Source organism: Ammodytes marinus (genome assembly GCF_949987685.1).
Source record: "Ammodytes marinus genome assembly, chromosome: 15".
Lineage (NCBI taxonomy): Eukaryota > Metazoa > Chordata > Actinopteri > Uranoscopiformes > Ammodytidae > Ammodytes > Ammodytes marinus.
The window spans coordinates 10,224,571-10,237,325 of record NC_137219.1 but is presented as its reverse complement, the minus strand read 5'-3'; the positions used below and the strand labels follow the sequence as shown (position 1 = coordinate 10,237,325).

The 12,755-nt window shown below is 43.3% G+C and overlaps 2 protein-coding genes across 2 annotated transcripts; both read left to right on the top strand.

Annotated features, from left to right (window-relative positions):
- The first annotated feature begins 374 nt into the window (after nt 1–374).
- LOC307262175 (actin, alpha cardiac muscle-like) lies at nt 375–3,458 on the top strand. Its single transcript, XM_080042956.1, has 7 exons — nt 375–452; nt 934–1,072; nt 1,346–1,670; nt 1,765–1,926; nt 2,112–2,303; nt 2,869–3,050; nt 3,139–3,458. The coding sequence occupies exons 2-7, from the start codon at nt 944–946 to the stop codon at nt 3,280–3,282; spliced, it is 1,134 nt and encodes a 377-aa protein (XP_079899082.1). The 5' UTR covers nt 375–452; nt 934–943; the 3' UTR covers nt 3,283–3,458.
- Nucleotides 3,459–5,338: 1,880 nt separating this feature from the next.
- Nucleotides 5,339–7,290, top strand: LOC307261774 (gap junction delta-2 protein; the record flags this gene model as incomplete). The annotated part of the gene is made up of 2 exons (XM_080042391.1): nt 5,339–5,409; nt 6,447–7,290. The coding sequence occupies 2 exons, from the start codon at nt 5,339–5,341 to the stop codon at nt 7,288–7,290; spliced, it is 915 nt and encodes a 304-aa protein (XP_079898517.1).
- Between the last annotated feature and the right edge of the window lie 5,465 nt (nt 7,291–12,755).

Here is a 12,755-nt window from a genome sequence, read left to right as displayed (position 1 = left end):
TGTCTCTTCCTGTAATACATCCATTGATTCTTATTATGGCCCTTGTTTTTCAATTTACCTCTTTTAAAGTCATTGATATCGTAGTTGTAATATACTGACATCAGACAGAATTATTGTCATATTTTTCACAAGAGTCGGTCTACCACACACTCGGTGGTCTTTTTTGGTAATATTAGGGTAATTTATCGACAGTTAAAAGATCAAAGAGGATGCCTATCATTGCCTGTCAGTTCTCACCACTGTCCTCCATACATGGGCGGCAGTCACAGATGTCCGCGCGGGAGTTTCTCTCCCCTTGCCATGCCTTTCATGGAGTGGTTGTTGTCAATGCATCAAATGGGCAACCAAATATGGAGACGGGGGTCACACTTGTCAGGGTATAAAACGGTCCGACGAGACGTTTCGGCACCCCTGGTTTACAAAGTCAAGTTCCGGCGCCTGTTGCTGATCTGGTGAGTAGCCTACTGCCTGACTGAACACAGGCAACCAGTGGATTTATCAGGAGAGGATGGATACAGGATTTTAACACGAATGGAAGTGACCGCCGTTGACTAACCAAATGATATCATCTAAATCAAACGGATGATCTCACCTCATCGACCTGTAGTTCATCAGTACCTTTTCTCCTGCCGACTGTGGATTATAATTGCTGTGAAATCCAAAAAAAATATAAACTTTTAACAGTTCTAGTAATAGTGACCTTACAAAGAAAAACCACAAATACTAACCCAATCATTTGACATACAGCGTTAACATAATTTACCATATTTTCATGAACCGTAATTTACCACTAATTCCTTGGTTGTTTGTCCACGAAAACGCGTGTGTGTTGTTGTGTAGTGTTTTGTGAGAAGTCAATATCTTCAATCACCCAACCCAAACAAAGAGGGAATTTCAATACTGGATTTAACAGTGCCACTGCGTGCGTTACAGAACTGACATCATGTGCGACGACGAAGAGACCACCGCCCTGGTGTGTGATAACGGCTCCGGCTTGGTGAAGGCTGGGTTCGCCGGAGATGACGCACCTCGCGCCGTTTTTCCATCCATCGTTGGTCGCCCACGTCACCAGGTAAAGAAGACCATTCATAAACTCAACATGAGTCAAGGACGAGTGACATTTTAAGTTGTTTACATCATATGAAAACAAGCTATGGTTTTGGATGAGGGCGATACCCATAGTGCGTCATTACGCACCAAAATTACGCATCTACATTTAAATTTAGAACTGAGAGACAGTCATGTTTTTCTCTGAAAAAACTGTTCAATCTTCAAAAAGTCAGAATGGTCTGCCATAATAAGTATTTCTACACATCAACAATCCCCTGCTTTGTGCTGTTATTAGGGCGTCATGGTCGGTATGGGCCAGAAGGATTCTTACGTAGGCGACGAGGCACAGAGCAAAAGAGGTATCCTGACCCTGAAATACCCCATCGAGCACGGCATCATCACCAACTGGGACGACATGGAGAAGATCTGGCACCACACCTTCTACAACGAGCTGCGCGTGGCCCCGGAGGAGCACCCCACCCTGCTGACAGAGGCCCCACTCAACCCAAAGGCCAACAGAGAGAAGATGACCCAGATCATGTTCGAGACTTTCAATGTCCCCGCAATGTACGTGGCTATCCAGGCCGTGCTGTCCCTTTACGCATCAGGTCGTACCACAGGTATATGACAGATCCCTCAGCTGTGTAACACATTTTTCTTTCTCCCAGTAAATCAGTATGAGTCAATGTTTTAATCATTCACCATGATCATCAGGTATTGTCCTGGACTCCGGTGATGGTGTGACCCATAACGTGCCCATCTATGAGGGTTACGCTCTTCCTCACGCCATCATGCGTCTGGATTTGGCCGGTCGTGACCTCACAGATTACCTCATGAAAATCCTGACTGAGCGTGGATATTCTTTTGTTACAACCGGTGAGTATAAGACTACTAGGCTAATTCAGATTTCTGACGAATTGGGTTAATCTGGAAATAATGTACTTGGAGGAAACCTTTACCTCTAATAATACTCATCACGTGCCAATTAATATCCCAACATTTTTTTCACATGCGTAATAATGCACATTTGACTGACGTGTTACAAATCTGATCCCCTCCAGCCGAGCGCGAGATCGTGCGTGACATCAAGGAGAAGTTGTGCTACGTCGCTCTGGACTTTGAGAATGAGATGGCCACCGCCGCTTCCTCCTCCTCCCTGGAGAAGAGCTACGAGTTGCCCGACGGTCAAGTCATCACCATCGGCAACGAGCGTTTCCGCTGCCCAGAGACCCTGTTCCAGCCCTCGTTCATTGGTGCGTAAAGGCGCGCACAGACATGGACGACTTACATTGTAATGACACTGTCTGTCTCCTCCCGAAGTTCATTTTCAAACAGACTTGACTTTGTCTTTCATTTATTTTTTTGCGTATTACAGTTAGCCTGACGTGATAAATGATCTTTCTTCTGAATACATCAAATGAAATCATGTTAAAATGTTAAGAAAAAAGCTGAATGTTTTCATCCACACTTTTGAGATGAGATGCAATGCTTCCGAGTTTCAGGCGAACATAACTAGCTTATGATCTAAATCTTATATCAGAAGAAAACTGGAAAAACTTTTAAGTTTCATTTTCCTCTTATTAGTGATTGGCTGTCTACTTGTGATCACAAACTGAAGGGTACACATTATCACCTCCTTCTTCACCACTTTATGGTCGTCAAGTGATCTAAAGCAGCGGCTTATCGTTCACATTTACGCAACAGATCTCGCAGCTGTCTGTGGAGCTGTCCGCTTCAGCACCTGTCACTACAGCTGACGGAGAGTAAAAAAAAAAGATGGAAAAAAACTCACTAAACTTGTCGTCTGGGTTTGCACAGGCATGGAATCCGCTGGCATTCATGAGACCGCTTACAACAGCATCATGAAGTGTGACATTGACATCCGCAAGGACCTGTACGCCAACAACGTCATGTCGGGCGGAACCACCATGTACCCCGGTATCGCTGACCGCATGCAGAAGGAGATCACCGCCCTGGCTCCCAGCACTATGAAGATTAAGGTAACTTTGACTCAATGAATATATGACAACAACATGCATCATTACAACTCTACGAGCTGAGATTGACAAAAGTGTTTTTTGCGTTTAGATCATCGCCCCCCCTGAGAGGAAGTACTCCGTATGGATCGGCGGCTCCATCCTCGCCTCTCTGTCCACTTTCCAGCAGATGTGGATCAGCAAGCAGGAGTACGACGAGGCGGGACCCTCCATCGTCCACAGGAAGTGCTTCTAAGCGCCAGACAGCCCCCCCACACACACTCCCCTTACCCTCGTCTTCACCTCCCTTCCCCTGGGGCAACAGCAGCATATATGGCAGGACATGTGTGTTGTCGTCAAACTCTTTGTTTACACTCAAGTGCAATTTATATGTGGATATAGGTTTGTAAATAAAATGAGACTTAAAGAAGACGCATCCTAATTTTTCATTTTTTTTAACAAAAACAAAAACAAAAACAATACAAGGGTTTTTTTCAGGATCTGCTTTAGGATCCACACTAATCTCTCTCTCGCTCTCTCTCTCTCTCTCTCTCTCTCTTTGGCAAGCAGCGAGGCTTCGTCCTTCCTTCACGTGACAGATGAGTAAAGGTTATTAAAGATTCGAATTATTACGGAGAAGATAAACCCCCCTCAGGATAAATTAACCGCACCAACCTGCAGTCCATTGAAACACCGCTGTCACGTGATCGCTAATCCCAGTTTCCCAGGTTGGAAAAGGCTGACAATGTCTACCTAGTCTACCTGGATACATTAAGATGGTGCAATTTATAATTTCTAAAAATAACAATACTTGTATTACAACTGATTAATAGTGCATCCTTCAATTACTTTGTATGGTGATAACAAACAATAACAAACATAGTTATCAAGAAATGTAAGATGGACACGCATTTTAGGTGCAATAGCAACTTTCTTAGAATACCTGCACTGTAAATCTATAGTAAAATGAAGTTTAGTTGAAAAGGACCATCACAGAATCACAGCATTGCTTTGACATGAATAGTGTGAATCCAAACAATGGTCAGATATTAGTGTACACACAATGCAGCGCCCCTTCGTTGATCACAGCTCAGAGCTATACAGGGCGGGGTCAAATATTTTGAAGCTATTTTTAAACCTCCACACACAGAGAGAGAGAGAGAGAGAGAGAGAGAGAGAGAGAGAGAGAGAGAGAGAGAGAGAGAGAGAGAGAGAGAGAGAGAGAGAGAGAGAGAGAGAGAGAGAGAGAGAGAGAGAGAGAGAGAGAGAGAGAGATTAGCAACTCGGATGGTACTTTCACTCAGTCACTGTATCCAGAGCATCATCTTTGCCCGAGGTGAAAACAACAGCTCCACCAGCCGGGCCAGAAGCCTGCGACATGGGGAGGAAAGCCTCTGGGCACGCGAGGCTATCCGCTCCAAGAAAAAAAGGATTGGTCCATTTTATGAAAGCCTATACACCATAGGCTTCAGTTTTAAGGCACAACACAAGAGGTTTCGTGTGATGCGATATGTTTAAAATACACGTCGTTGTAACTCTATCACTGATAAGTTAAAAACACAGAGGAATCACCTTGACCATTGGGCCCATAGGACACGGTGCGTCCATAGGAATTGGGTTGTTATGTGGAACACATGTACCTCAATGACTTGAGTATGAAAAGCCACGTTTAGGGGTTTGATTTTCACATGGAGTCACCCACCCAAGCTAAAATTAAAAACTCAAGGTATTAAAGGCTACACCACTCCGGAAACAGCCGTGTCAACAGAATGGCGCACCTATATGCAGAACCGAAATATTGAAAATCAGACGCCGTGGTATTCCTGGCAGCGCTCCACCGACCTGTCTGCGCGTACGTGACGCATGGGAGGGGGGAGACTACTTAAAGGCGGATTAACGCTGGCAAGACATTAAATCCAACCTCCCTCCATCCAGACGCAGCGCGCAGCCCATCAACCTGATCTGAAGATCGAAAATAGGAGGGCTTAAAGTAATCAGCCCTTCAGACTCCCATGACAAGGAAAAGTGTGGCAACGTCGTGGGAGCGCTCGGCACACACAGCAGGACGCTCACTGGCGCTGCGCGCTCAGCACATAACCAACCAGATAGCGCGCAGAGAGACGGAGAGAAACGGGGACGGCGGCAGCATCCCGTGACGGATGCATTTTTTAGCTAAAACCGGCGGACGCTTTGGAGACTGACAACAGCGAGAGTCAGAGAGAGAAGCGGACGGGGAAATAACGCGCTTTTTAATTTTTGGAGGGATTTGAAAAGAGTGCCGTTGTGCTCTAGTCTTCTCCGGATGCACAGAAATGGGGGAATGGACTATACTAGAGAGGCTCCTGGAGGCTGCTGTCCAGCAGCACTCTACTATGATAGGAAGGTAAGATGGTCAACCAAGAACAACAGAAGAAACGCAGCAGCCTCCAGGATCGTCTTTAGCATGGTTCCCAGTCCCCCGTTTCTGTATTGTGCCTCAAGGATCTTCTGTAGCATGGTGCCCAGTCCTACGTGTCTGTGTTGTGGATTTTCGCTGTCTTGTCTCACAGATTTCCCTTTTTTGTCCTCCTCTTCCCGAACGAGGCAGCTTGGGGCGGCTGTGGCTATGCAGGTAGGGCGGTCGTCTACTGATCACAGGGTTGGTGGTTCGATCCCCGCCTCCTGCCACATGTCGTAGTGTCCGCGGGCAAGACACTGAACCCCAAGTTGCTCCCGATGGCTTCAGCCATTGGTGTATGACTGTGTGTGAATGGTTTAGTGAGAGTTAAAATGCCAAAAAGCCATGGAATTTCTGATGGGCAGCGTCTGCCATCAGTGCGCGAATGTGTGTGTGAATGGGGTGAATGCGACAGTGTGAAGCGCTTTGAGTGGTCAAGAACGACGACATTTACCATGTTACCATCTAAGTAAATCAGTTGACATCTGTCTTTTCAGAACCTGGGATGGTGCTGCAAAACAGCCTAAAAATTCATGTGCCATTTCATGTGTTCACCCATCCACTTATCCATTTGATGTATGTTGGTGAGTCTGAGTGGTGGTGGTGGTTGTGTGCAGAACGAGATTGAGAGCGATTCGGCGTTATCACATCCATTAACAAAGCTCACGGCATGTAAAGCAACGCCGATTGCTTAACATTTCAGTCATAAACCAGACAACACAAACCACACAGACACACCAACACAAGGATTATATTGATAATGTTAAAGAATACGGTAAGAAAACACATAGTATCAAAAAGAGTCCTGTTTCAGCACTGGACAGCTCCCTAAATCCTACACACCATATAACAATTGAATTGGACTGAGCGCTTCTGCCACAAAGGCGGCGCGCACAACGACACCACATCTGTATCACCTGACACACATACTATTATATTTACACTTATTTTCACATTTGTGTGTTTGTTTGCTTGCTTTTTAGGATCCTACTAACAGTGGTGGTCATCTTCCGGATTCTAATCGTAGCAATAGTTGGAGAGACTGTCTATGATGACGAGCAGACCATGTTTGTTTGTAACACCTTGCAACCGGGCTGTAACCAGGCATGCTACGACAAGGCATTTCCCATTTCACACATTAGATATTGGGTTTTTCAAATCATCATGGTGTGCACGCCGAGCCTTTGTTTTATCACGTACTCGGTGCACCAGTCGGCCAAGCAGAAGGAGCGGCGCTACTCCACAGTCTATCTGACACTGGATAAGGATCAAGATTCACTGAAGCGAGACGAGAGCAAAAAGATAAAGAACACCATTGTGAACGGAGTACTCCAGAACACGGAGAACTCCACCAAGGAAGCCGAGCCGGACTGTTTGGAAGTCAAAGAGATGCCTAACTCGGCCATGAGAACTTCAAAGTCCAAAATGAGGCGGCAGGAGGGCATCTCCAGGTTTTACATCATCCAGGTGGTGTTCAGGAACGCGCTGGAAATAGGCTTCTTGGTGGGCCAGTACTTCTTGTACGGATTCAACGTGCCGTCGGTGTACGAGTGTGACCGCTACCCCTGCATCAAAGACGTCGAGTGCTACGTCTCCAGGCCCACGGAGAAGACGGTGTTCCTGGTCTTCATGTTCGCCGTCAGCGGGTTCTGTGTGGTGCTGAACCTGGCCGAACTCAATCACCTGGGCTGGAGGAAAATCAAGACGGCCGTGCGAGGTGTGCAGGCTCGGCGGAAGTCCATTTACGAGATCCGAAATAAGGACTTGCCGAGGATGAGTGTGCCCAATTTCGGCCGCACTCAGTCCAGTGACTCTGCATATGTGTAACACGCGAGGTGGGGGTGAAAACATGTATAAAAGAAACATATACACTAAAGGGAAAAAACACATCCATAATGGACATGGTGGACAGCTCCGCACGCCTAATTCGTGTCATGACTTAAAGAGTGGGCAGATTATTATTATTTCGATTTTTTTTAAATTTGTTGATCTTTTGAGGACTTCATGGCAAGCGTGGATGACACGTTTGTTCTCTTATTTATTATTGCACTGATGCAACTTTTTAGTAACGTTTATATTCCGTATGATGCTAATAAGTGGAGACCGTGTCGACGTGTTCACATATTTACTCTTTGTGGGCTGTTCTGCTGTACTTGAAGAGAGTGAATGCAAAAATTGCACTAAGGGGTGAACACTTGAGAGCTTGAACTTATCCAAAATGTGCTACTGAGCTGACGGTGTTTTGAAGATTTGTTTTTCTTTCCATCTCTTTTTTGGCACCAACCTACTAGAAATGGCACCATACACTAAAGGACAAATCTACCATCCAGATTTATATATGCATAGATATATAAATACTTAATGACTATGGGTCGACCTATAGTTGAAATACATCAGCGTAAATTCATGTTTCTTCTTTTTTGTTTGCCTGTGTTGCACCACTGACCTTAACATATGTAACCATTCCATTGCTTTATAGATGACTTGCAAAACAGTATCTGGTGAATTTGCTGCAAATGCTAACGTCTGTGACTTCCTTAATTTATGACACACCAAAGCGCCCACTGCTTTTATTTGTGAAGTGTTTTCTTGCTTTTTGTGTAATCAAGTGCCATACTTGTATATAAACATGATATATATGTATACTTATAAATATATAAATATATAATAATCATCATGAAAGCTGATTCCCTGCTTGGATTATGCTAAATGCCTCCCCCAGATTTTTTTATTTGCTTTAAATGTATTTGTTGTGATTTAAAATGAAAAGAAAAATGATGAATAATAATTATAAGGTATACAGTTTTCTCTGTTTTCTTTTGCAAAATGACTGAAAAAAGAAAAATGAAGTGCTACTCTTTTTTTATATACAAGAAGTAAATGTCTCCCTCCAATCAAAGATGATCAAAAGTGGAAAAATAGCACAAATTGACGTTTTTATCAAAGAATGGGCAATTGAAATCTGCTCTGGTGCTACAGTTTTTTCATAGAGTGGTTTTAAATGTAACCAAAAAACCGACAAGAAAAAAATAAATCATCCTTTTTTTCTGTGGAAAATAAAAGTGGGATTCATGTACACCAGACATGTGTGAGGTGCAGTACTTTCTGTCTGCAACTCTATAAGCTTGTGTTGACTGACCTATCATACAAATATATTTATATATACATTTTTTTGCCTTGGTGCAGTGAAGATGTTAGCCACACCCACACTCTCTAAGAAAAAAAAAACTACTGCAGGACACACCTTGAGCAGGATCTCATCACTCTGCACTGTGTAGCAATACGGACACTGTTTCCATGAGACATCAATACTTATGCTCCATTGCAACTTTGAATCTAAATACATCAAATTCAAATCAGACACTGCCCTCAGAAGTATATAGGCAATATACATTCAAAATGTGTTGCTGTGAACTTCGTTTGTGACTTTCCTGGTACTCTGCAGGCATGGCAAACAGCTGATTGTGATTCTGAGTAACGATGTAAGAAAATCAGCTTAAAGTGAGCGGAAGGTTGTGGGCTTCCCTGTGAAGGTCAAAATGAAACAGAAGATGGGAAGAGAGGAAAGAAGGAGTGTATGTCCACACAAGAGAGAGAGAGAGAGAGAGAGAGAGAGAGAGAGAGAGAGAGAGAGAGAGAGAGAGAGAGAGAGAGAGAGAGCGCAAAAGAAAGACATAGAGAGAGAGATAAGATGAGATATTTGCAGCTGACCATTGCAGGTGATTTGGGAAAGGGGTGGGGTCTCTTTACAGTTCCCCTGCCTGCATGCATGACTCTGCAAAGCCATGAAAAGTCTAAGAGCAGAGGCAACAGCAAATCCATCTTCCAACTCAGCAGGGACCCAGAGATGTCTCCCTAAGTCCTGAACTGTGAAGAAAAAAAGAAAAAAAAAACATTTTGTCAACTTCTCTCTGATGCAATGCAGTGCATCTTTGCCTCCCCCTCTTTCTCCTCCTACTCATCCGTATGGGTGTTTTTAGGCATTTACTTACTTGTTAGGTTTCTCAATACAAAACTTTAAAGACAAAGGCAGACAACATTTAACAGCAATGCAGAAAGAAAAATATAAATCTTCAAAAAACAATGACACAGCAATACATTTCAAATGAATACATAAAGTGTCTGAACTGAACTGTACTGTACATTTACAGCACTGTGATTAAATGCATATTTTTTGATGTTTTAGTAGTTTTACATTTTCCTATACCTCTGAACTTGGTTATACGCTCCGGCTAGAGTAGGAAAAATTATTGGGGTATGGCCCAATGCAATTATGCATGCTGTCTTGCATTTACATCATGTCAGTGTTGCAGGGCTCAGCAGAGTTACACTGTACCCGCGTGTCTACATTTTATTTTTCATGACAGCCAGGTTACATGCCACTTAGAGGAGCAATTTGGCCGGTGGGCTCTCTGTAAAAGGTGCACCACCATTTCACTTGGGTCAGATTTACACATCTAAGACTATGTAAACTAAACTGCATAAAGCAACGGAGCCATCTCAAGGACCCATCCATTTATCTATTGGCCTCACCCACACCCTGACAACCGCAGCAGAAAGACAGCAAGGTTGCACACAAGCTATTTTAAGACTACACACACAGCGGGTGCACCTCCAATTCTGTGTGATTTGCAGGTGCTCTGGGTAAAGGCAGAGATTTTTTAGAGACAGGTTCCCCCCTCCTCTCCCCTCCCCTTAATGTGAGTCACCATCAAAGAGACACCCTAACAGTAGAGGAGAGGTGTTCTCCCTGGGCATGCACCATGGAGGTAATAAACAGTCATATCATGAGTAGTTTAGGGCCACCTCATCATAATCCTGTCCACCTAAATCCAGGATAAAAAAAAATGTCTTAAAGCCCAAAGATCATATACTGCATTATTATTTAATGGTGATGTGCAGGTAACATTGTTAAAGAATACAACTTTACGGACAGCTCAGAAGGCATTAAAGCAGATATTCGCATAATTAAAAAAAACACCAGGCAGTGCACATAACCCAACAACATGAATATTCATTATTTACATGTGGGCATTAAGAAGAAAGGTCTGATTTTAATGTAATATAATATTCCTAGGTCAGCAGCCAGCAGGCTCCAGTGGAGAACAAAAATAACACAATACAAGTTAACTTCTCAGTATATTGCTGCTGTATTTGCATGTTGAAGTCACCAGTATCATCTATAAGGAATATATGAGTCAAATGTTGACGGGTGCAGGTTCATTGTAGCGGAAAATTGCACACACACAGACACGAACACTACCTCAAACCTTACGGCACAATTTGAAAAGAGTTTATCTGAAGGCTCTGGATTTAATAGGAATGTCATTGTCTGGCAAAGATAAATGTTCATGCAATAGGGGAGGATAATGGAATCTAACATTAAAAAAATGCCTATTCCACATTTAAAGAACACACTTGAAATGATTACATTGCACTTTATACATGTCTGTGTTTATTAGTCAATAATGTTTACTACTTATCCATTAACATTTTTTTCAACATACATGGTGGTTTGGAATATTGCACACACACACACACACACACACACACACACACACACACACACACACACACACACACACACACACACACACACACACACACACACACACACACACACACACACACACACACACACACACACACACAGTGTGTTTTCAATTATGGACTAGGCCAGAATGGCAGAAATGAGTGATGGAGCTGAAGCGCTCACACCTTTATAAACAATCATGGCAGCCACCTTACATCACACTGACAACTCCCCTGGGCTATGGTGTGAGACGAGGACAGCTGAACAGATTCCAAGAAACTATCAAAATCCGTCATAAAACTCCTCATATTGTCCTGTTTCTCCCTGTGTATTTGTGTTTGTATACCATTTATCTTGTTTTGACATAATTATATTACTTTGTTTTATCATGCATGTATATTTAATGATTTAATGAATCCATCTGAATGGAAGAATATAGATTATATTGAAGAGAGGAAACACTCAGAAAAATGTGACGAATTAAACCAGAACATTCACCTGAGATCAAATCCTGCCATCCTTATGCTCCAAAACAAGCATGTCCTCCCAATTCCTCCTCTTTCACCCAATCTGAAAGGAAAAGGCTGGCTTCAGGTGAGTGAAGCTTTAATTCTGCCTTTTGCCCAGATTACTGCATGAAAGGAGGAGAAGAAAAAAAACAGTGAATGTGGGTCTTTTTGATCGACTCAACCAGAAGCAATGAAATTAGCCTGGTTACTGCAGCACATATGCACGGCTTAGCATGGCATAGGCAGATATGGCAGACATTGAAACAAAACACACTTGATGCTCGCATCCATGTGGGGGAGGAAAGCAGTAATGCATTTTGCACAGTGTGACCAAGTTTCTAACTTTCTGTCTGCCAGGGGAGCAAAAGCATCTGCTCTGTTCTGGCTGTAAAGTCGCTGTGTGTGTGTCTCTCTCTCTCTCTCTCTCTCTGGCCACATTAGTTTTGATCCCCCTTCAACACTGTGCTTTAGAATAGCTTGAACATCAAACTTTGGTTATGTGATCAGTGCTTTGGGTGTTTTTGTCTTTAAACTTCTCCACTTTAATGAAATCTACAAGGACAAAAGGACGGAGAACATTTGGGACAGAGTCTGCACATAGGGATTTGGCTGTCTGGTTGGTTTGGTGGTTGAGCCGTATTGGCCAATTCTGAAGGATTGGTTTGAAAAACAAGCACTGGCACTGGACAAAATATACCTGACGGACCTGACAGCAGATTAATTTCTCATCCATTTTTTAATGTGACCCCAGGATTAAGAACATCAAGGGATTATACACAGATTTGTCAACCAGAGGTTTACAGTGGGACAGTCAGCACCTGGGTGAGCACACAATGCACCGGAACCCAACAAAACTGATTGATTCCTCCTCTTTTGAGCCAGGGATAGGTCAGGTTAAAATGGCCTTTAGTTGGGGTAACTTTGAGAAAGAAGCCAGGTTATTTTCCCTTTTTTGCATTGTACTAATTACTTTCTGTACATTTAGAAGTTTTCTGTGATGAGGCTGTAGAATTCGAAAGCCTTGGGAAATTATTGTTTTGCCCTGTTGCACCAACCTTCTCTGGTAAAGCAGTTTGTCATTAATGCAAAGCAGATGAGTTTCAGCGACAGTGCAGCAGAAAGCAAACCCTAAAAGATATCTTAGCCCAGGATATAATTCTGTATATAGGTGTATTCCATAGGTGACAGTTCATTTCCGACGACGACTGCTTGTTCTAGCTTCCCATGCCCACTCGCCCTCCTCTGCATTC